At 42.4% G+C, this 22,922-nt stretch overlaps 1 protein-coding gene across 1 annotated transcript; it reads right to left on the bottom strand.

Moving 5' to 3' along the window:
* Positions 1-1,724: 1,724 nt before the first annotated feature.
* Positions 1,725-22,523, bottom strand: VBP1 (VHL binding protein 1). The gene is made up of 6 exons (XM_077478825.1): positions 22,384-22,523; positions 13,667-13,791; positions 13,521-13,587; positions 11,381-11,479; positions 7,549-7,687; positions 1,725-2,128 (listed from the first exon to the last, which is right to left on the bottom strand). The coding sequence occupies exons 1-6, from the start codon at positions 22,459-22,461 to the stop codon at positions 2,058-2,060; spliced, it is 579 nt and encodes a 192-aa protein (XP_077334951.1). The 5' UTR covers positions 22,462-22,523; the 3' UTR covers positions 1,725-2,057.
* Positions 22,524-22,922: the final 399 nt, after the last annotated feature.

Here is a 22,922-nt window from a genome sequence, read left to right as displayed (position 1 = left end):
ATGCAAGTCGTGGTTTAGCAAATCAAACATTGTGTGCGAAAAAATATATATCAGGAGATGTAGGGAAGCATGAAGCAGAAGCAATTTCCTGAAGTGTGATTGTCTTCCAAAACTAAAGATGTATAAGGCCTGCACAGTAAACATCTGTCCACCTCACAAACCATTAAAGTACTACATATCACAGCATGCCCTATATAAGAAAAGAAGCAACTTTGTATCCTTAGGTTGCTGGCATCAGATATAAGGAATGTGCTCTTGTGGCAATATTTAGTTTTTAAAAAGTGCTACATGCCTATTCTCTATACGCTTGAAAATTCCAGACGTGTGTTAAATTATGTTTTCTTTATATGTAGATGATGTATACTTGTTTTCGCTGCTCATTAGAAAAAAAAATAATAAAATAATTTCAGTGCTTGTGAAGAGAACTGCATTTATAAAAAGAAAAAAAAAAACGTGCAAATAAAATATCTTACCGAAAATCTGCCAAGAAAAACCATGGGAACAGTATTTTTTTTTTTTTTTGATGCTCCAGGTCCAATATATTTGCTCTACATGGTCAGTCACTGACCCGGAATACTTTTGTACACGCTTATTCCTGCCCAGTGGCTCACGAAGTAGTGAAGGATGGGTAAAGAACAGGCCTGGAGCATGCAACCTCAAAAACAAGTTCCACATATTTCTAACCCATACAGGCCATTTTAAACTCCCCAGACATGCAACACAAATCAAGCAAGTTCATGAATATATTGTACATTTGACCTTTCCCCCTCCTTTCGAACTATACCACCATTAAATCGAGGGTCCTGCAAATTCACATTTCATTTTAGTTAACTCCCAACAAGCATATGCATATTTGAAGTGATCCCTCACAGACCCCATACAAAACTCTAAAAGAAGGCCTCCTTGGGATTACTTTAAATGTGGTGCTTCTCAACAAGTCCATGATCACCTGGCAGGAACCAGAACAGGAGCCTGCACACCTAAACAGATCCTAAGAACAAGGCATTTGACATCACTATGTCGAGCTGAGCATTGTGCATACAACTTCCGAGCAGAAACGTGAGCTGGCAGGACCTTGATGACTAAAAAGCTCTTTAAACAGCATAAGAAAAAAGAATGGTTTTCTAGCTGAACTTCTCAAAGTATGACTGAATAGAATAAAGGAAAGGGTCGTTTTAAAAAGCTGCAACTATTCTAGGATTTGCTTTATAAATTTGATATAGAATATACCAATCTTTCCTTTTTGTTCCTTAAGGGGTTTCCCAGGATAAACAAACTGGCTTTAGACTAAATGCTTCCCCAGGCCTTCAATTTTCTAAAATTATTTAGGGGCAATGAATTTACAGTACATGATTTGATTTTATGCTAGGGATGCAACCAATTCAGCAACTTTGAGAATGGTATCTGTCATACTGGAGACCTCTTCAACAATTTCACAGACCCCTAAAAAAAACAAAACACAAATTTGTTTGCTGTGCGTGTTTTAGTGAATCGGGAGCAAACAAAGCATTGGCTAGGTATACCAGTGCTCACAGACTACCACTCAGTCTAAACAGCTGGATCACAACACCATTCCTTTCTTTACCCGCAGTGCTCCAGGTGGGTGCAAAACAGACGGGCCCAAATTTACAGCCCTAGGAAACCCATGCAAGATGTGTTCTACTCAATCCCCTGCAATAAGACGCAACTAGGGAAAAAACAAAAAAACAAAAAAAAACAACCCATCAGCCCTTAGTGGATTTATTGGCGCATACAGACATGGCATGTAAAGAACTACAAGTAGCTGGCGACACATTCCAACAGCTCATGTACATGGTCTTATCCAGTCTGAATTTAGGCAATTGCAAGATGAAAGATTCTTCTGCTCATTTCTACTGAAAACCAGTATACCTTGAGGCATGCATGAAATTGGATTAAACAAATAAATAAAAAAGTGCACGCTTCAAGATCAATGGTAAAGAGGAAAGACAAAAAAAAAAAAAAAGGAGAATGTAATCCCATCCCAAAGGTCTGCTGAGGGCCTATCTAAAACTACGGTTACTTGGAAAGATTTAAAACTACGCTTTGATTTTTGTGCCATCGGACTTGTTTCTTCTTTTTACATCCCAGTTATAAACTCTAGCCATATCTGGATGATTTGTTAAGGAAATAGCTTATGAAAACATAAAGACAATTGAAGCAATATACAGTTAACGTCAGACTGAAATTGAGCTAATAGGGCCCAAAAGGTACACATCTATTTAGGCCCCTTTCACACAGGCAGCAAATTGTACTGCCCTCTGAGAAGCCATCGGGGGGGATCACAGGGCAGTAGAACAGCAGCTTCCCAGGAGACAATCCTGCTGTCTACTGCATGGAGTTTTTTTTTTTTTTTTTTTTTTTGATTTAGTATTGAATTACTATGCTGCAACTGCTTGCCATACATTTGGCTTGTGGCACAGTCCTTTTGACCTCAGGTGGTGCATTTGACAGCAAAGCATTATGGGGCACAGCACTGGACCGAGATCAGGCTCCGGCAAGTATTTAGGGAAAAAACATCCCAATAATTCTCTCAATTAAACATAGAATAAAATCTATTTTCTTATGCACCTGAATGCGTTAAGAGAGGAAGCAGATGGGAAAAAAATAAATTAAAAAAAGCCAATTTGGCTTGTTCTTTTATTTCATCTGCTTCCTCTCTTTGTATTCTCACCGCATTTAGGTGCACATTTAATATTGCAAGCTTTATTGGACCCGATTTCAGGAAGGGTCTATCCATATGGTGAGGATCCCATGAGTAATATTTTATATTCAATTAAAAGACTTTGATTGAATATTGGGACATTACTCTCAATGGTGTTTTTTTTTTTGTTCGTTTTAGATGAAATGTTTAACCTGCCCAGAGAGGCATTGTGTTGCTAGCTGCTGGGGATTATATGATATTGGCTCCTCCTGTGCGCTAATATTTTATTTAAGTATTTAGGAAGAGCAGGGGGGGTAGTTGCACATGACATTTTTTTACCTGAATGCAGAGAAAGCATGTAAAAGTGGTTCTAAAAGCAGAAGGATTTTTATCTTCATGCATGGAGATATGAAGCCTTCTGTGTGCAGCAGCCCCCCTTATACTTGCCTAAGCTCCATCGCAATCCAACAATGTTGCACGAGAGTCTCAGCTGTCTGGGACGTACCCTCCTCATTGGCTTCTGCTGCTGTCAAAGTCAGTGAGCTAATGAGAAAAGAGGGGGCAAGGCCGAGCCACGGGTCGGTGTCTGAAAGAACACACACAGCAGCGGCTCGGTTGCCCCCATAGCAAGCCGCTCGCTGGGGGGGGGGGGGGGGAGGGGCCAGGAGACCCAAGAAGAGGAGGATCTGCGCTGCTCTGTGCAAAACCCCCACACAGAGCAGGCAAGTAGAACATATAAAAAAACACACACACACACACACACACACACACACACACACACACACACACACACACACACCAAAGAGTTAGGTACCTGGTAACTTCTTTTCTAGGAACTCTTCCAGGGCAGCATCTGAGAGATAGGGCTACTCCCAGGAAACAAAATGTCCACATACCTATATATAATATAAAAGTACTGAAGGAACAACATGCCTTTTCCCAAAAAACAAATAATTCCCCGCCCCCCCCCCCCCAAAAAAAGGGGGGAGGGGGGCAGTTGCTGCCCGGGAAGACTTCCTAGAAAAAGGAGTTACCAGGTACCCAACTGTTTTCTCAAGTCGTCTTCCAGGGCAGCATCTGAGGATGTAGCAAGGAATACTTAGTAGGGAGGGCCTACCGCATGGAGAACGTTTCTACTGAGAGTTTCATCTTGGCTGGACAGGCAGTCAATACGATAGTGCCTTACAAAGGTTTTAAAGCTCGACCACGATGCTGTCCTACAGATCTGCGTTTTCTGCAAAGGAAGAGGCCCATGCTCTGGTAGTGGGCTGTGATTCCCTCAGACAGACGTAGACTTTGGGACAGGTATGCCAGTGCGATGACCGTTTTAGTCCATTGTGCAATAGAGCTCTTTGATGCTTTTTGACCCTTATTTTTTCCTGAGTATAAAACAAAAGAACGAGGAAGTCTTCCCCCAGTCTTTGGTCTTTTCCAGGTCAGCCATCAAGATTCTTCTGACATCTAATTTGGAGTCGTTTTCCCTCTTGTTGCTATGGAGGTTAGCTCGGAGGGAAAGTAGGATAATGTCCTGTGACCTGTGGAACATAGAGGGGACTTTCGGTAGAAAAGCTGGGTCAGGCGAGAGGATTACTTTGTCTAATAGGATCGTACAGTATGGTTTCAAGAGTGTTCATCTGGGCTCGAAGGGAGTAGAGAGGAACCCCTTTAATATTATAGATAGATTCCACAAGGGGAATTTTAGAACTCGCTGGTTTCGATTTTTTCACCGAGCTTTATGAGCGGATCTTCCACTAGTCTTACATCAAGGAAGGAGGATAGGGCTGCGACCTGTACCCTCGATGTGTTGTGAGATATATTGTTGTCCGCACCATCTTGTAGGAAGTCCAAAATGGTCGGAATCATTTTTTCCCCCGTCCTCTTCAAGCACTGAGATACAAACCTTTTCGTATATCGCTTGAGCAACTTTCTGCTGGCCAAGATGGTATTCACCACTTTGTCTGATAGGTCTTTGTTCTTTAACATTATCCTTTCAGGAGCCCGGCTAGAATGCTTCAGTATTTTGATGTTCAGGTGCTGGATTGGCCCATGAGTTAGTAGTTCTCTTTTGTATGGTAACAGGAGGTGCGGCTGACTGCTCATGATCTTTAACCACTTCAGCCCCGGAAGATTTTACCCCCTTCCTGACCAGAGCACTTTTTACAATTTGGCACTGCGTTGCTTTTTGGTGGTATTTGATCACTTCTGCGGCTTTTATATTTTTTGCGCAAACAAAAAAAAAAAAAAAAAAAAAAAAGAAGGAGCTGCAATTTTTGAAAACAAAAAAAAAAAAAAATAAAAAAAAATAAAAAAAACACATAAATTGGTTTGCTCAAAAAAAACTTATAGCATCTACAAACTATGGGAAAGATTTATGGCATTTTTATTTTTTTATAATAGTAATGGCGGAGAGATGTGATTTTTTAGTTACTCCTGTAGCATTGTCTGTTTGTATTTGAATAGGTCTATCCTTGATCAACGCTTGGAAGGATTTTAGTACTAGATGCACCACTTCCATCTCCCTCATGTTTGATGAGGGAGGAGACCAGTCCTGGCTCTGAGTGCCTTGAGCCAGATGTTCTAAGTGCACTACCCAGCCTGAGGTGCTGGCGTCTGTGGTGATGTGGATCACGTTTGTGTTCACAAGTGCCCCTGGCTGTATAGGTATGGTTTGATCCACAATTGCAACAATATGACTGCTTGCAGGATTGTGATCCAAGAGTCCATGGATCACAGGTTCCCGTCCCACTGAGCCAGGATTAAGTTCTATAATGGTCTTGTGTGCACACCCACATGATGGCCGGTATATAGAGGAGGTCATGAGGCCCAGCACCCTCATGCTTTTTGATGGTGACTGCGTTGAGGAAACAAGGTCTCAACCTCTTCCGTTATCCTTACCATCTTGTCTTGTGGTAGAAAGATCATTCTTTGTTTTTGTTCCATCCAGCACATACCCTAGGTAAATTTACCTTTTGGCTTAGTTAGGATTTTTATGCCTTTACTATCCACCCAAAACTTTTGAGATAATTGATACATAATTGGAGGATTTCTTTTGTGCTGGTGAAAGAGGACATCGCCCAGGTATGGCATGACACCTATTCCTTTTAGTCTTAGACTCATAAGTGCTTCCGCCAGGATTTTGGTGAAAATCCTGGGTGCTGAAGAAATGCCAAAAGAAAAGGAGGTGTACTGGAAGTGCAAGATGGCCTTTGGCCCTTGTATCGCAAACCTTAGAAACTTGTGATCTCGCTTTATTGGTATGTCCAGGTAGCGATCCTGCAAATCTAACATTGCCATAAAGGCCCCTGGCAGTAGCAAGTTTCTTACTTAATAGATGGATACCATCCAAAACGTTTTGCATTTTCATTTTCTTGTTGGGGGGTTTTAGATTGTACTTCCCAGATGGTTTCTTCCTGGCAAAGATGTCAGAGTAAAAACCGTTGCCTAGTTCGTCCTGTGGCACCACAGCAATGATTTTCTGTGTTCGTAGGTTTTCTAGGAGGACAGAAACCCCTCTGTACTCTCTTTTTACACCTCAGAGACAGTCACCAAATAGCTGGTTAGCTGAGTGTTGAAAAATCCTATGGTATAACCTTGTTCTACTGTATAAAAGGACAAAAAAAAAAAAAAAAAAAAAAAAAAATTGTTTGTGGCGATTTCTCACCATTTGTCTATGAATGATGAGAGCCATTGCCTTGCTGTGGTTTTGACCGCCTCGGCAGAAGCATCTGCTATAAAAGCTGCCGCCCTTGCGAGGATGGGCATGGTTTTTAGTAACTGTTCTCTTGGGGCATCCCCTAAGGGTTCTTGCAGCCAGTTTAGCCATAGCAGCAGGGTTCTTGCAGTGCATGTGTATGCAATCACAGGGTTGAGGTTTGATGCGCCTGCTTCCCATGCCCTTTTTAGCAGTGATTTAGCCGTCTTGTCCATGGGGTTTTTTAATGTACCGAAATCCTCAAAATGAGAGGTTTGACTTGTTTGCTATTCTTGACAGTGATGCGTCTAACTTAGGGCATTTAGCCCAATTTGCGTGTCCTCTTCAGCAAACGGGTACCTATGTTTTATTGCCGATGGTGTACAGAGGTGTCATGTGCATGCTCTGGCTCAGTGTTTCAACTTCAGTTCTCAGTCCTTTTGCATGTGATTTGATCAGTTTCATTGCCTTAGTAATCACCACTAAAGCAGCGGCTTTATCTGAGGGAAATCCTGAAAGCAGGACCTGCTCGGGTGCCTTAAAGGCTGAGGTTGAGAAACACTGCTCTGGCTTACGGGATCTGCAGGGCGTTGCAGCTTCCGACATGATTACCCAACAACCTCCTGCCAGGTGCTCTTTTATGGATTTCCTGCCTCGCCCCGATAGAGGTATTGGTGGACACATACCTCTCCACGTGGTTTTTCGGCTTGCGTCTCCATTTCTTCCCAGAGTAGATACTGTATCCAGGTTCCTGTTTGTCCATCTTTGGCCAGAAGTGACCTCATCGCTGTGCACCTGGGTTTGTTGTCCCCCTCAGCATTCAAACACCTCCTGAAAAGATGGCACCGGAAAAAAACAAAAAACAAACACACCACACAAGAACTGATGCAGGTATGTGCAAACTCTAATGGTGGACACTGTGTTTGCCGTTTACAGGTGGGGAGGAGCCCCATCTCTCAGTTGCTGCCCTGAAAAGACGACTTGAAGGAAAAAAAAAATAACTTTAATATCACTTTTAAAAAAGGTAAAAAAAAAACCTTTTCAACCACTTTAAGACGGGTTCATTTCATCAATGCCTCTACCTTATCATGGTTACCTACATAAACAGTCAGTCTTCACACTGGTCTAACAGCTACTATTCAATCAAGTAAAACCAACTGAAAACCACCAATTTAACATCACCACAAAAGGATACTGACTTCTGTTGTAGTAAACTGGTCCCGCAAAAAGTCAAGGTCCTGTTCTGTGGACTCAAGGTTTCTGGTGGCTGTAGACAAATTCTTCTCTAGCAAAGCCTGAGCTTCATCGATATCATATTCAAGCATCACATTGGCCTTAAAAAAAAAAAAAAAAAAACATAATTGTTAAACAAAAAGTACATTGTAAAAATACAAACCTAATAAGTGGTTGTAAACCCTAAACGACTAGCCTCAGGTGATACAGAGATGAAACAAATCTTACATAAGTTGTGTTTATCTGCAGTCTTCTCTCCACTACATATGTTCAAAGTCCAGAATTTACATAGCTTGTGTGAGCTTTCAGAAAGTGGCGGGTAGGGAGCTGAAGCTCTCACTGAGTGCAGCATAGCGCGATTGGATGGAAGGGGACACACCCCTCTTCATAAAGCACACAGGGACAGAGCCAAGGCTGTAAATCACAGACTGTGTGCTGGAGCTCCCTTCCCTTATCACTTTTTTTTCTTGGTGTCAGAAAACTTGTCAGAAGTGGCTCATGCAGATAGCTAAGGAACCAGGCAGCAGACACTTCATGACATTTCATGCTCTGGATTGATACATGTACACACCATAGAGGGATATACTTTGTTCACATTTCAAGTGGTTTACAACCCACTATAAACAAGGTTTACACTTTTGTTGCTTCTGATATTCATATTCTAACCCCCTTAACTGAAATATAAAATTACACATTTAATCACCAAGAACAATAAGCTGCAAGCACTTTGTATTGTGTATAAAATGCGTTGTGCAAAAAAAAAAAAAAAAAAAAAAAAAAAATAGCTTTTAGAAAGTGTACAATTTCAAACATCCCCAAACAAAATTAACTACATTAACCACTTCAGCCCCAGATTTACCCCCTTCCTGACCAGGCCATTTTTTTGTAATATGACACTGCATTGCTTTAACTTCAACTGCGTGGTCGTGCGACACTGTACCCAAACAAAAATTACATCCTCCCCCCCCCCCCACAAATTGAGCTTTTTGGTGGCATTTGATTTATATATATATATAAATTTATTTTTTACTATAATAAAGATAGATTTAATAAATAATATATTTATAAAAAAATCCTCAGTTTAGGCCTATATTCTTCTACATATTTTTGGTTAAAAAAAATAAATAAAACATAATAAATATATCACAATAAGCGATAGCGTCTACAAAATAGGGCATTTATTTTTATTTTATTTTTTTACAAGTAATGGAGGCGATCTGCGATTTTTATCAGGACTGCGACATTGCGGAGGACAGAGCAGACACTTGACACTTTTTGGGACCACTGGCATTTATACAGCAATCAGAGTTAAAAATAATAATAATAGAAATACCCGCGCTACAGAGACAATTATCAAAATAAAATAGAAACAAATGAATTGTAAATAACTTTTACGGGCTGCTGCTGTAGTGCAAGGTAAAAAAAAAACCAAATGAATAAATGTGAATATTATTCTCAATGCTGCGCTGAACAATAAACTGCCTATATTAATATGATCAACAGCAATATAATGTGCTTAATGCAATCATAAGAGAGAGAGAGAGAGAACTTGTGCAACTTGTAATGTGCAGATCCTGGTGACACTGCGTGCTCCCCGCCCCACTCCAATAATCTTTATAAAATCACCTGGTGTATGGGTTACAGCAGGGGTTCCCAACCTTTTGAAGAGCGGGGGCCACCTACACAAATTGGTAACCGGTTGTGGGCCACAATGAGCGGAGAGGGTGCATGGCAGCCCACTCCACTCTATAGAGCCCACTCTTTTTCGCAGATCGGATTGGAGGTAGGCATTTGTAAATGGACACAAGTCCATTTACATCTGCTACTCCTTAGAGGTGAATGGAGGGTCCAATTGGGTGGGACTGACCGTGTGAAATGGGCCTAATGGCTCAATGCAGGTAACCCTCAGTGCTCTGCACCTGCGAATCAGTTTGAAAGCAGCCCAGTAACCACTGCAGAACAGATATGTCCATATATACACTGTGGTTTTAGTAATAAACTTACTATTCTATTAGTATTCTATTCTAATTCATCCCAGAGCAGGAGCTCGCAGGCCACATCAGAGGGCTCCACGGGCAGCATGTGGCCCCCGGGCCACTGGTTGGGCACCCCTGGGTTAGAGTAGAGTATCGCCTTCCACTAATGACTAGGACTGCTGGATATGTATAGGTGAGGATATCACCTTTCTTCCACTGATCAGCTATGAGACGTCAGGTATATCCTAGTGAAGGTATCACCTCTCCAACTCTCTGTGATCAGATATCCATATTGTAGATGTATGGCAATTTAGAGAAAAGGGTGTATAGTGTAAAACTACAAAAATGTATTTGTTAAAAAGGTGAAAATCATTACACTTACATCACAGATTTAAAAACCTGCAAAAAACGCCACCTTGGCCTGCAAACAACCGTCACTAGGTCTTTTCTTGCTGCGTTTCGCCCCTCACATTCGGAGGGGCAAAACGAGTCAAGCAAAGGAGACCTAGTGACGGTTGTTTGCAGGCCAAGGTGGCGTTTTTTGCAGGTTTTTAAATCTGTGATGTAAGTGTAATGATTTTTACCTTTAACAAATAAATTTGGTAGCATTACACAATTCACTTTTTTTCTCTTCATTGCCATACATCTACAATATGGATATCTGATCACTGGGAGAGTTGTAGAGGCGATACCTTCACCTGGATATTGGATATACCCGACATCTCGTAGCTTATTAGTAGAAAAAAGGCGATATCCTCACCTATACATAGAACATATCCAGCAGTCCTAGTCATTGGTGGAAGGCGACACTCTAACCATATACCAGGCGAATTAAAATATTGTAGGCGAGTGAGGACCCAGGATGGGAGCACGGAGGGTCACCAGGATCCGCACATTACAAGTTGCACAAGTTCAGCATACCATATTATACACATGCTTTATATGACTTCAATTTTATAAGTTTGCACTAAGCACTTTATATTGTTGATTAATATTTCATTGTATTGATCATACTAATATAAGCACTTTGTTGGAGCAGTTTGTTGAAACCAATATATGAATACATATATTATTGTATAGTTGAAAACTATAAGACATAACACATAAGGTGGGGTTATTGCAAGTTAATTTTCTCAAAGTTATAAATCTGGTAGCCGTGAGTTGGTAAAGTCTTATCAGGACAAGGAGGATTTGATTTAACATGACTGGGTGCCATACTGTCTCTACAAGTATTTTAATGGGTAAAACCATAGACAAAACCAGGTATAAATAATTTAAACATAGGAACTCTGGAAATGAAGGCATGACAGGTGTCAAAATTATGGTTACATTAGACATAGATCTTAGCAACCAATCATATTGTACCCAATATGCTTGCATTGTAAGAAACTATAAATTAGACCTGCATCTTGTAATACTTTGAACATGAACCTGTATGTTCCCAGCAGTTGATAAACCTGCATCACTGAAGTCCTGCCTGGTTTGATTTGTCATTATTCTACTTCACTTTCAAAATGTCCAGTTATTTTTCAACACAGAGGCTGTTCAGGTGGTCCTAAAGAAGACGGCCCTTTGCAGTCTGAGAAAAGCTTTTATAAAAGATTACATTCATCTTTTCACAAAAGGAGCAGTCAAAAATGTGGCCAAATGTTTCCTAAAAGCTTTGAAGTTCACCATAGATGATTAATGCGGTTTATAATAGAACAGCTGTAAGAAGTAAACATTACACGGCATCCCTTTAAACACAACATAAAAGTGCAAACATTTTATAAACATCTTAGCATCAAGGAGACATATTTGCCTTTCTTCTAAACTTACCCCAAGCCACAAGCAGACTTTGTCTGTAGGCGGTACCGATGCTTTACAATATAGATTATCTGCCAATAAAAACCTTGTTTCCATTGGCCCTGTAGTGCCCTGTCAAAAAAGAAAGTTTTCACTTAAAAGTTAAACATACACTTAATATCTAAACCCAGGAAAATGATATGTAAGATTTCTAGATTAGCATTCCTTAAAGCTGAACTCTAGGCCGATCTAAAATTATTAGGAGATCTGTAATACACCATTGGAGAAAAAAAAAAAAAAAAACAAACACACAAACACACATATATATATTTCACTGCAATACCTCACATGTGCGGTCTGAACGCCGTTTACATGTGTGGGCACAACATACTTATGCTTCTGTGTGCGAGCAGGTTTTTTTTTTTTTTTTACACGTTTCCTTTAAAAAATTTGTTTTTCTCACTTTTGTCCTATTAAAAGGAACGTAAACATCCCTTGTAATAGGAATAGTGCATAATAGGTCCTCTTTATGGAGAGATGTGGGGTCTACATCGTGCCCGGGCCTCCGAAAGTCAGAGATTGCCGGGGACCATTTGTCCCTTGGAAATCTCTAGGCTCAACTTCTAGCACTGAGGGATTCCTTCTCCAGCAGCCCGATCGCATAGGCGAGCCGGTAGAAGCACCGGAGAGCGGCCTCTTGTGCCGCCTGTAAGAATGATCAAGCTGACAGTATGATTTTTCTTACATTGCAGGGAATCACCAGCGGGAAAAAGATGAAATCTGGATGATGCCTGTAGCTGCAGGCATCAGTCAGATATCCCAACTTAAAGTCCAGGACGTACCTTGGGTGAGCAGTGGTTAATCTGCTGGCCTACAGTAGGGCTGTAACCTGCAGACATCGCGTTAAAAAGACATAACAATGGACAATCCAGAACATGTAGTAGAATTATACACTTTTCTTTCCATACCTTCCTTTCCCTTTATCTTGTTATGAATTCTTAAGTTAGAGTATTGATATACAGTGTCCAGCCTGTCATTGCACCTCCTCCTCTCCTCATCACCCCTACTTTAACTGGATGAAGCCATTCTTCTCTCCTTGCCTACACTACACTCTTTTGGGCAACAATAACCCCTTTTGGCATGTTGGCAAGGCCTGGACTCAAGCCTCCTGCATTAATTATACTTTTCATACATATTGTTCCGCAGTTGCCACCAGACAATTTCTCCATACACTGTTATTCTCTAGGACTAGCGTTTGTGGTGTGAAATGCACCAGAGGGGTGTGGCTTAGGAGATAAAGGCTGAGGCCATTCACCTTCCTCTCTACTGGTTGAGCTAGTGGGTGTACAGTATCCCTCATCCCCCTCATGCTTTCTGGATCAAGCACAAGACAGCCTGCACCTTTAAGCCTCATACACACGATCGGACTTTGTACAAACTTTCCCTTGGATTTTTGTACAAAGTGCGTCGGCCCAGAACTTGTATTGCATACACACAGCAGGACTTTTTCAGCCAACTTTTACCAAATCACGTGTTTTTTTTCTGCTCTTTACTGCCACCTTTGGTCAACTTCTGTATTGTCGTCTGATCTTTTGCATTGGTTCTGAGCATGCCTGTTTGTACTTTGTACAAAAGTCCTATGGTTTTCTGTACACACGATCAGACTTTGCTCCATCGGACTTTTGTTGCCAGAAAGTTTGTCCGTTCGCACAGCCAACAAAAGTCTGATGAAAACCGAAAAAGTTTGTCCGATGGAGCGTACACACGGTCGGATGTTGCTCCAAAACAGCTAATTTGCATGTTTGTTGTCAAAAAGTCTGATTGTGTGTATGGGCCTTTACACTAATATAAGGCCACGGGATTTTTTTGTTTTTCCCCAGCAGAGCACCTTGAGCGGCACTAAAAGTGGTTACATGGTTTTGTGACCGTTTACCACTATGTCAGATGTCTTGAGGTGTCTCTCAATCTCATACCTATTGTATGCAGTTGTATGTCAGTCGTGTATTGTATTGTATTGTATTGTATTGTATTGGAGCAACTCATGTTTCAATGCCAATCTATACGCGCTTCACTTTACTGTTATCAATTTAAAAACTTTCTAATAAAAAAAGCATTTAAAATACAAAGAAACATAAAATAAATAAGTACATTGCTTGGAAGAGACAACGGTTACCTTTTTCTTTTGCATATGCTTCAAAATTTCTAATGTCTGTTTAATTTCTGGGATCTGACTCTTTAGTCTGCCAGAAGAAAAAAAAAATGTCAAAATTTAAATAAAAAATAAAAATAAAAAACACATACGTCTGCAAGAGTACACACCTCCTTTTCTTCTGAGAAAGATTTAATTCCATGAACTTATACTTCTGATACTGTTCATCTAATCGCTTAAGAACGACATCAGCCGTTTCATTTCCAGATTTCTGCATGAATGAATCCACATCTTCCTATAACAGATCAGAAACCGAAAGATTAATTTTCTTCACATTACTGCTCAAAAACACCCCCCCCCCCCCACCCAAAAAAAAAAAGGAGCACTGGGAACTACATTTCATCTGAGCGCCACAAACCTTTTTTTTTTTTTTTTTTTTTAAATAGTCAAAGCAAACACATCCAAGCAGGTCTCCATGCTTTATTTTGCTGGGAAATAACTTTGAAAAACACTCCCCTAGCATTACTGGCTGCAGCCTTCTTGAGTAAGGGCAGATGACTGATGTAACATTTACTTCCTGGAATCCATCTGCCCTTAGCTCAGTCATGGAGGCAGGAGGGTGGGCTTAGCTGAGAAAACTACTCCTCCACATCTGAAGACTCCTGGAATGTATGAATACAACAAAGAAAAAAAAAGGGGCCAAAAGAGGGCTGGGGAATCACCAACCCCCGGGACTTTAACGGTATCGTATCAGAAAATGTTTACAAAAAGAATCTTAATGTATAAAATATTACAATTTTATTCATACTATACACAATTATAATTTAAACATTCATAAAAACGATGATTTGACATCAATTTGCAAGAAAAAGCATATTTGTATTTAATCCCATTTTTCACCAAACAAGAGGAGTGAAGAAAAGGCAAGCTGCAAATCATTCTCAACATGTTTCGCCCGGGATGGGCTTCTTCAGGAAAAATTGATTGAGCAGCCACAAAGCTAGGGTAATAAACAATGAAAAATAAATGTTACTATAAATTGGTGCATAGAGTAACAATTCCAATCCTGGAATGTATGACATTTGCCTAGGCATGGAAACCAGAAAGAAACTGAAGAAATGGAAAAAAAAAAAAAAAGTAAATGGGATATATACTGTCCCATCTTTTTACTATCGGTAGCAGCATAAGGCCTCATGCACACTGGATGTTGTAAAAACAATCAGTAGCATTAGCTGTAAAGTGAGTTTTGTAGCGTTTTGTGGAACAGTACCGTTTTTTTTTTTTTTTAGCAAAACTATACTCCCACAAAAGCTTATGACTCAAAAGCGGTGATATATGCCAAATAGCCACCTTTTTCAGTGTTTTTAAGCTTTTATCAGAGTTTGAGGGTTTTTACAACTGAAAAAAAAAAACTCCTTTTAAAACCCACTAGTTCTGGGATTATTTCCTGCCAAAAACTACCGATGACAGCCTACGTGCGCACGGACACATAGGATAACATGCTGAGGACTTTACTGGCTGCAGAAATAAACACCTGAAGCCAAAAACAGCAGCTGTAAAAACGTCCAGTGTGCATGAGGCCTAAGGATTACAATTAAAGCGGGAGTCCGCCGGGACTCCGCGTTTTTTTTTTTTTTTTTTAAAGCCAGCAGCTACAAATACTGCAGCTGCTGACTTTTAAAATAGTGACACTTACCTGTCCAGCGCGCCCGCGATGTCGGCACCCGAAGCCGATCTCTAGATCGTCTCTCGGGTGCTGCCGCCGCCATCTTGGGTATGGGAATCAGGAAGTGGAGCCTTTCGGCTTCATTTCCCAGTTCCCTACTGTGCATGCGCGAGTCGCGCTGCGCAATAAGGATGGACCCGCTGCCTCTGGGATCTGTGTGTTTCCCAGCAGGCAGCGGGGCACTTGCGGAAAGGGGCGTAATCTACGCCCCTTTCCACAGAGAGCTATCCTGGAAGTGGGTGCAGATACCTGTACTGTACAGGTATCTGCACCCCCCTGAAAGGTGCCAATTGTGGCGCCGGAGGGGGGGAGGGTTCCGATGAGCGGAAGGTTCACTTTAGGGTGGACCTCCGCTTTAATATACATCAGCCCACCAGTCCTTAAAAAGGGATATTAATTCCTTGTAAGCACTTTTGGCACCAAATTGATTCGCTTACTAAGTTAGCGGTTTTCTCATTCTTTTTAATCCTTGCCTAGTGGAGCTGCACGATTCTTGCTAAAAGAGAATTACGATTTTTTTGCTTAGAATAAAGATCACCATTCTCGCGGTGTAACATCTTTTAAATTATACAAAAGAAACTGGGCTAATTTTACTGTATTTTTTTTCCCCAAAAATATGTTTGAAAGACCGCTGAGCAAATACAGTACGACATAAAATATTGCAACAACGCCATTTTATTCTCTAGGGTCTCTGCTAAAATAAAAAAAATGTATATATCTATATAATGTTTGGGGGTACCAAATATTTTTTTTTTAGCAGAAAATACTGATTTTAACTTGTAAGCAACCAATTTCAGAAAAAGGTTTGGTTTTAAGTGGTTAAATTTACCTTATTTACACACAGAAGTTCATTCCTTTGATCTAAAAGATACAGTGCACCTATTCTCCACCTCCCAGCGCTGAGGAATGTTGATAAACATTGCCAGTGTTCCATCGAGAAATGCCCTCCATCGAAAAATGCTTCCGATGCGTACTGCTCATGCCTAACATCACTCCAGCTTATAGGTTGATCAGCTGGCATGACGTCAACACTGCGCATGCGCAGACTGTCAGGCATTAGCCGACGATCTGCTAAACACCAAGGGAGAATGTAATTGTCAGATTCTTCCTTGCTATTGTGGGGTGGACTGTGGGTGTGTTGTGTTTGTATTTTAACTCGCCCTTAGACACAGTTCAACAGACAGAAAACACGCCATTCAGTACATTAACCACTTGCTTACTGGGCACTTAAACCCCCCTCCTGCCCAGACCAATTTTCAGCTTTCAGCGCTGACACACTTTGAATGACAATTGCGCAGTCATACAACACTGTACCCAAATGAAATTTTTATCATTTTTTTCCCACAAATAGAGCTTTCTTTTGGTGGTATTTAACTACAGCTGGGAGTTTTATTTTTTACTAAACAAAAAAAGATGCAAAATAAAAATAAGATAAAAAAACATGTTTAATAGTTTGTTATAAAATTTTGCAAACAGGTCATTTTTCTCCTTCATTGAAGTGCGCTGATGAGGCGGCACTGGTGGTCACTGATAGGCATAGTTAAGGCGGCACTGATGGGCAAAGATGGGCACAGATAAGATGGCACGGATGGGTGGCACTGACAGGTACCACTGATAGATGGGACTGATGGGCACTGATAGGTGACTGATAGGTGGCACTGCTGGGCCGCACTGATGGGCACGGATATGTGGCACTAGGGCGCAGCACCGTTGTTGAGGCAGATTGTGGGCACTTTTTAATTACTGAAGTGGAACTGGCAGGGGGCAGGTGGGCACTGGTAAGCTGGCTGTGATCGGGACCGATGTCCCGATCACGGCCGCCGGTGATCGGCTCTTTTTTTTCTCCTCGCACTGTCAGCGCGAGGAGGAAAAATAGCCGATTACCGGCTCCGTTGCATCACATGATCAGTTGTCATTGGCTGACAGCTGATCACGTGGTAAGGGGTCGGGATCGACCCCTTGCTTCGATCCGTGATCAGGCGAGTCTAATAGCCTCGCTGATCACAGAGGGCGCCGTGCGCACCCCTCAGGGGGCGCGCAGGCCGCTCGTGCACGGGACGACGTCAATAGACGTAGTCCCGGCAAAGGAGGTCCGCGCTGTAGCAGTCATTTGGCTATAGCGCGGATCTCTAGTGGTTAAGAACCCACCCTGCAACAGTGAGGCAGAATCTGACAATTTCATTCCCCCTCATCGCTTAGGCCTTAGGAGATCGTCAAGATACTGCCTCCGACAATCTTCTCATGCTCCGTGTGGACCTTGCTCCAGCTGATCAGTTGTGTACTGCTCATGAGCAGACCCATCGGAGGCATTTTTCGACAGAACACTTTTTTTTTTTTTTTTTTTTACAGCTCTGCACAGAATCAAGGAAATGTCAGGTTAAGATTGTGATGGGGGTTGAATCGAGATTGCGCTCTTTTAACAATTAATCATGCAGCGCTATTGCCTAGGTTTCAGTTTAATCTGGTGCCATGATCACTTCCCCTAAAGTTTCCTGTTTCACGATGGCTCCTTTCTAATTCAGTATCCTATGTGGAGTCACTCTTCCTGGACACCAGAAGTTCAGAGAAGCAGCGCTGACAGAGCAAGAGCCAGCAGCATTGAAAGCTGTAAACTGCAAGCGCTGGGGTAAGAATTTTAACAAAGTTTATAGTGGACTGTTTATTGTGCACAGTGTGGTAAAGTAGAATTAAACCCTTGGGGTATTTTTAGTCTGAAATGGTGGCTGCATTAGTCTTTTTTTCACAAGCTTAACCTGCCAGCAACACTTCCTGCTCTAGGGTGTCAAAGCTTACACACTGCGTCATAGCTATAGAAGAGCAGTGTTGTTGCCCTAGGTTGCTCCACTGATATGATTACAAACACCTCAGCCTCTTCATTACATAGGGAGGAGGTGTTTTCTGATTCACAGCAGATATCCAAGAAGCAGATAAAATTGTTCATTTCAGTGCGCAGAGTTACAGGATTTATGGAAGATCAACAGTTTTAATTTTCAATACTTCTCCTAAAAACGATATCAAAGCTTTTGGGAGAGGGATCTAGATCTCAGAGGTTAGTGAAACTTTGTTTTTTTTGCCAGCTTATCAGTCCTTGGATGACATACTCATGAGAGAGAGAGCTGTGCATGATGTCATAAGCCTAGGCTTTTTTCCTCAGACAAGGAACAGGAAGTTGGCTATATAAGGTATTTACTGGCAGAAAAAGAATTGTTTTACTATCCAAAGTTAAAACAACAAGGGCGGAAAAAAATGACCGAAGGTCCGCTGTAAGCGAAATATCTGGGCTGCAATGGTTTGCCATGTCTATACGCCAAGGCAACAAGTGAAAGCATTCAGCACACCCCCTTCCTGCCCAGGCCAATTTTCAGCTCTGCTGCACTTTGAAATGAGAATTACTCAGTCATGCAACACTGTACCTACATTACATTTTTATCATTTATTTTAACACACAATGCTTTCTTTTGGTGGAATTTAATCACCACTGGGTTTTTTATTTTTTGCTAAAAAAAAAAAAAGTCACCTTCACTGATAGGTGGAACAGACGAGGCTGCACTGATAGGGAGGCACTGATAATCAGTGCAGATGCCCCTTTAACATAAGTCGGCTATCTGCTTTCTTCTCGTCTCCTCAAGCTGTCAGTATGGGGGAAATCAAAGCCATTATCCAGCTCGTGTTTACATCCTGTGATCAGTCATTGGCTGACAGCTGATCACATGGCAAAGGGTCGCTGTGACTGGACCTTTACCTCGATCTGAGATCCACTGACTCCAAAGGACTCTGCAATCACAGAGCGCGGTGCCTGCACGCTGCAGGGCAGCCCGATTACTGGAGGACATCCATGACCGCCCTCTCTGCAAACCATGCCTGTTCTGTACTTGTCTTTCAGCAATAGCGCTGGCAGGAAGTAGATAAAGGATAAGTTCCTCTTATGGAACATGTAACATATTCCAGCAGCTGCAACCCTCCCCCGCCCCCCAAGCTGGCATCTTCTTCCCTCACTCGCTGTCACGGTTTGAAACTAATACGGCCATGCAGGGGCGCGCTCAGCTGCATTAATCATTCACAGAGTTCTGTGAATGGGAAACTACAAGGTGCCACAGCCTTTGCAGCTGTTGGCTTGTAGTTCTCAATGAACTACCATGTTAAGCACTCTGGTAATTCATTGTCTTTTCCTGTCAGTGTGCATCTCCCTCTAAGGCCTGATTCACACCTAGGCATTTTTTTTTTGCTTTTTGCAGATTTGCACTGCAGATCCTGTTCCATAGGAAACCGTGTTAAATGGACTGTAGTGCAAATCTGCAAAATACAAAAAGCACTAAAACTGCATAGGTGTGAATCTAACCTAAGAGGTACACTGACAATCTGCAGGAATCCTGCGCTGCACCCACAATCTGCTGACCACAGGTTCAATGCTCTGTAGGCTCCAAGAAAAAAAAAGAAATTAAATTGCACATTTTTTTTTACCTGCAAAAAGTTTAAAATGTATTGTTATTTTTTTTTTTAAAGGTGAACATATCCTTTAACAGCAGGGGGTAAGCAACCTTAAAGCGGGATTCCACCCTAAAGTGGAACCTCCGCTGATCGGATCCCTCCCCCCCTCCGGTGTCACAATTGACACCTTTCAGGGGGAAGGGGGGTGGAGATACCTGTCAAAGACAGGTATTTACACCCACTTCCGGGCATAGACTCCCGTGGGAGTCTACGCCATTTCCTGCCCTGCCGCGCTGTCTGCTGGGACACACACGGGTCCCAGTGACAGCGCGCAGATTTCCTATTGCGCGGCGCGGCTCGCGCAGTAGGGAACCGGGAGGTGAAGCCGATTCGCTTCACTTCCTGATTCCCTCACCTAGAATGGTGGCGACAGCAGCCGAGAGCCGAGCGATTGATCGGCCTCGGCATCGCTGGAACCCGGGACAGGTGAGTGTCCATTTATTAAGTCAGCAGCTGTAGTATTTATAGCTGCTGGCTTTTAAAAAAAATTTTTGGGTGGAATCCCTCTTTAAAGAGGTGGAGATCTACCTGAACAACCTGGGGGAAGTCACAGATCACCGGGCACAGTGCCGCCTCCTCACACCTGATTTAAACCTCTAATTGCCATACTTCCATGTCACAATTGCACGGCAAATTATGGATTTAAATCAGGTGGTGAGGAGACAACATATCACCTCCACTACCTGTCAAACACACTTGGAATTCTTTTCAAAGAAGCAGCAGTGCTGCACTTGTGAATGAGCCCTTAGTTGCATTCAATGGTGGCACGTTTAGGGTGTATACGCACATAAAAATTAGGGGTAAAACCCTGATGTTGAGTCAGTTTTACACCCCCCCCCTCCTTTTAAGCTTTGCTAGTTCATGGATTCTGTCAGCGTGAAAAGGTATGGGCAGACAGCTTACACTGATAACCTGCTGATGCAATGCTTTACATACAGGCTCCTGCAACAAAAATTAATAAATGCACATTTGTTACCTTCAGAAAATTTATTTTTTATTTTTTTGTCATCAAACAATGAACTTATCGTTTAACCACTTGCCACCCAGGCCAATTCTGACATTTCTCTCCTACATGTAAAAATCTTTTTTGCTAAGAAATTACATAGAACCCCCAACCATTATATAGGTTTTTTAGCAAAGACCCTAGAGCAGTGATGGCGAACCTTGGCACTCCAGATGTTTTGGAACTACATTTCCCATGATGCTCATGCACTCTGCAGTGTAGTGGAGCATCATGGGAAATGTAGTTTCAAAACATCTGGGGTGCCAAGGTTCGCCATCACTGCCCTAGAGAATACAATGACGGTTAATGCAAGTTTTTATCTTGCACGGTATTTGCACAGCAATTTTTCAAACACTTTATTGGGTGGGGGGGGGGACAGTTTTGTGCTGTAATAAAATACGCATGCGTTCGCTTCTGCGAGCACACGGGTGCTTTAAATGTTTTATTTCTATTTATTGTTAATTTTACTTTTTTCGTTTGACACTTAAAAAAAAAAAAAAATTCTTCATGACTTTTATTCCTATTACAAGGAATATAAACATCCCTGTAATATGAATATGGCATGATCAGTCCTCTTTACAGTGAGTTAGGGGGTCAAATAAGACCCCACATCTCACTTCTAGGCTGGGAAGCCTGAAATAAAAAAAAAACGTCTCAGCTTCCCAGCCGAGGCAGCGCCATTTGTTTGAATGCATGTTTACCGTAGAGATTTTCGGGCGGACCAGGTGATCGCCGGAGTCTCCATGATCATTTGGAGGCCGGGCATCCTAACATCGCTCCCGGCCTTTCGAATGATCATAGAGACTCCGGCGATCACCTGGTCCGCCCGAAAATCTCTACGGTAAACATCCCGGGCCGGCGGATCCTGTCTCCAAATCAGACGGAAGCGGCAAGTCGGTAGAAGCACCGGAGGGTGGTGGGAGTGCCACGTCACCGCCCGTAAGAACGGTCAAGCGGCGGAACAGCTGGGCACCCACTGCGCATGCGGTGCAGGGCGCGAAGTTACGCCGCAGTCATCCGGGACACGTGACAGGTCCCAGGTGACTGTGCGGCACGAGGGGAAGTGATGTCACCAGCCCGGGCAAGAAAGAAGGCAGACTACGAGGGACCCCCTAGCAACAGGTAATTAGAGGTGAGAAAAAAAAATATTTCCCCAATTTTTTTTTTTAAGAATTTCAAACAATTTATTTTTTGGTGGCAACACCACTTTAAGGAGTATTGGTGAATGCTGATTGGACAGTGAAGACTCAGCAGAAGACTGATGAGCTCATTTCTCAGCTCCCCTGAAGGAGCTGCCTGTCCCCAAAGAGGAGATGAGGTCCCAGAAGATAAATATGAGGATTAGTAAATGTCTGGCTGCAAGGATACGTCTTCACCTCCGCCTTGTGATGGCTGGAAATGTACACAATTCAGTAACCCATAGCAACAATTCTGTCACTAATCAGCTTTATAAATCACACTGCTAAGGGACAAAGCTTCCTTCCCCCGGCACGTCTGCGGACAGGGGCGCTGCCATGTGCTGTACAGGGGAGGAGGAGGAGGGGCGCTCCGCAGTACGGGGCAGGCAAGAGAGTCTTCCTTGTATGGACACGGAGCACTCAGTACAAAAACCGTCCACAGCCGCCGCCCCCCACACACCACACATGTCCGTCCGTACACCGCGCCCTCACCACAAACACGGCCTCCGGGATCCCGAGGTGCGAGCTCTTTATACCGCAGGCACCGACACCCTCATTGGCCGCCGCCATCTTGGAAATCTTGCGTGACTTGCGTCCCCGCGTTTTATTACAACATTCGCGGCGTCTGTATAACCCCGCCCACCGAACACTGATTGGCCGAGTTCTGTAAGTGGCTGGAGACGTGTGTGGTGGGGAGAGCTGTAGAGGAGTATAGAGGAGTATGGCTCTTCATCTCTGTACTTACATAGCTCCCAACTGTCCCTGATTTGGAGCAATGGCCCTCATTTGTCCCTCATTTGTCCCTCATTTGTCCCTCATTTTGCTCTTATCTGTAAAGTTGTATATAAAATGCACTTTTTATCTTTCAAAAAGTGTTTGCCAGCACTAAACCGTTCGTCTGATTGCTAAATTGCTGCATTTGTACATTTTAAAGGCCAATATAAGGGAATAGTTGTGGTAAAAATATTTAATTAACCTTTTTAATGCTCCTTTAAGGGGGGGTGTGGCATATACATACATTTGTTAGTAGG

The sequence above is a fragment of the Lithobates pipiens genome, unplaced genomic scaffold, assembly GCF_037356315.1.
Source record: "Lithobates pipiens isolate NorthernLeopardFrog02 unplaced genomic scaffold, aLitPip1_a1.2 Scaffold_1, whole genome shotgun sequence".
NCBI classification, from domain to species: domain Eukaryota; kingdom Metazoa; phylum Chordata; class Amphibia; order Anura; family Ranidae; genus Lithobates; species Lithobates pipiens.
This window is presented reverse-complemented; position numbering and strand designations above follow the sequence as displayed.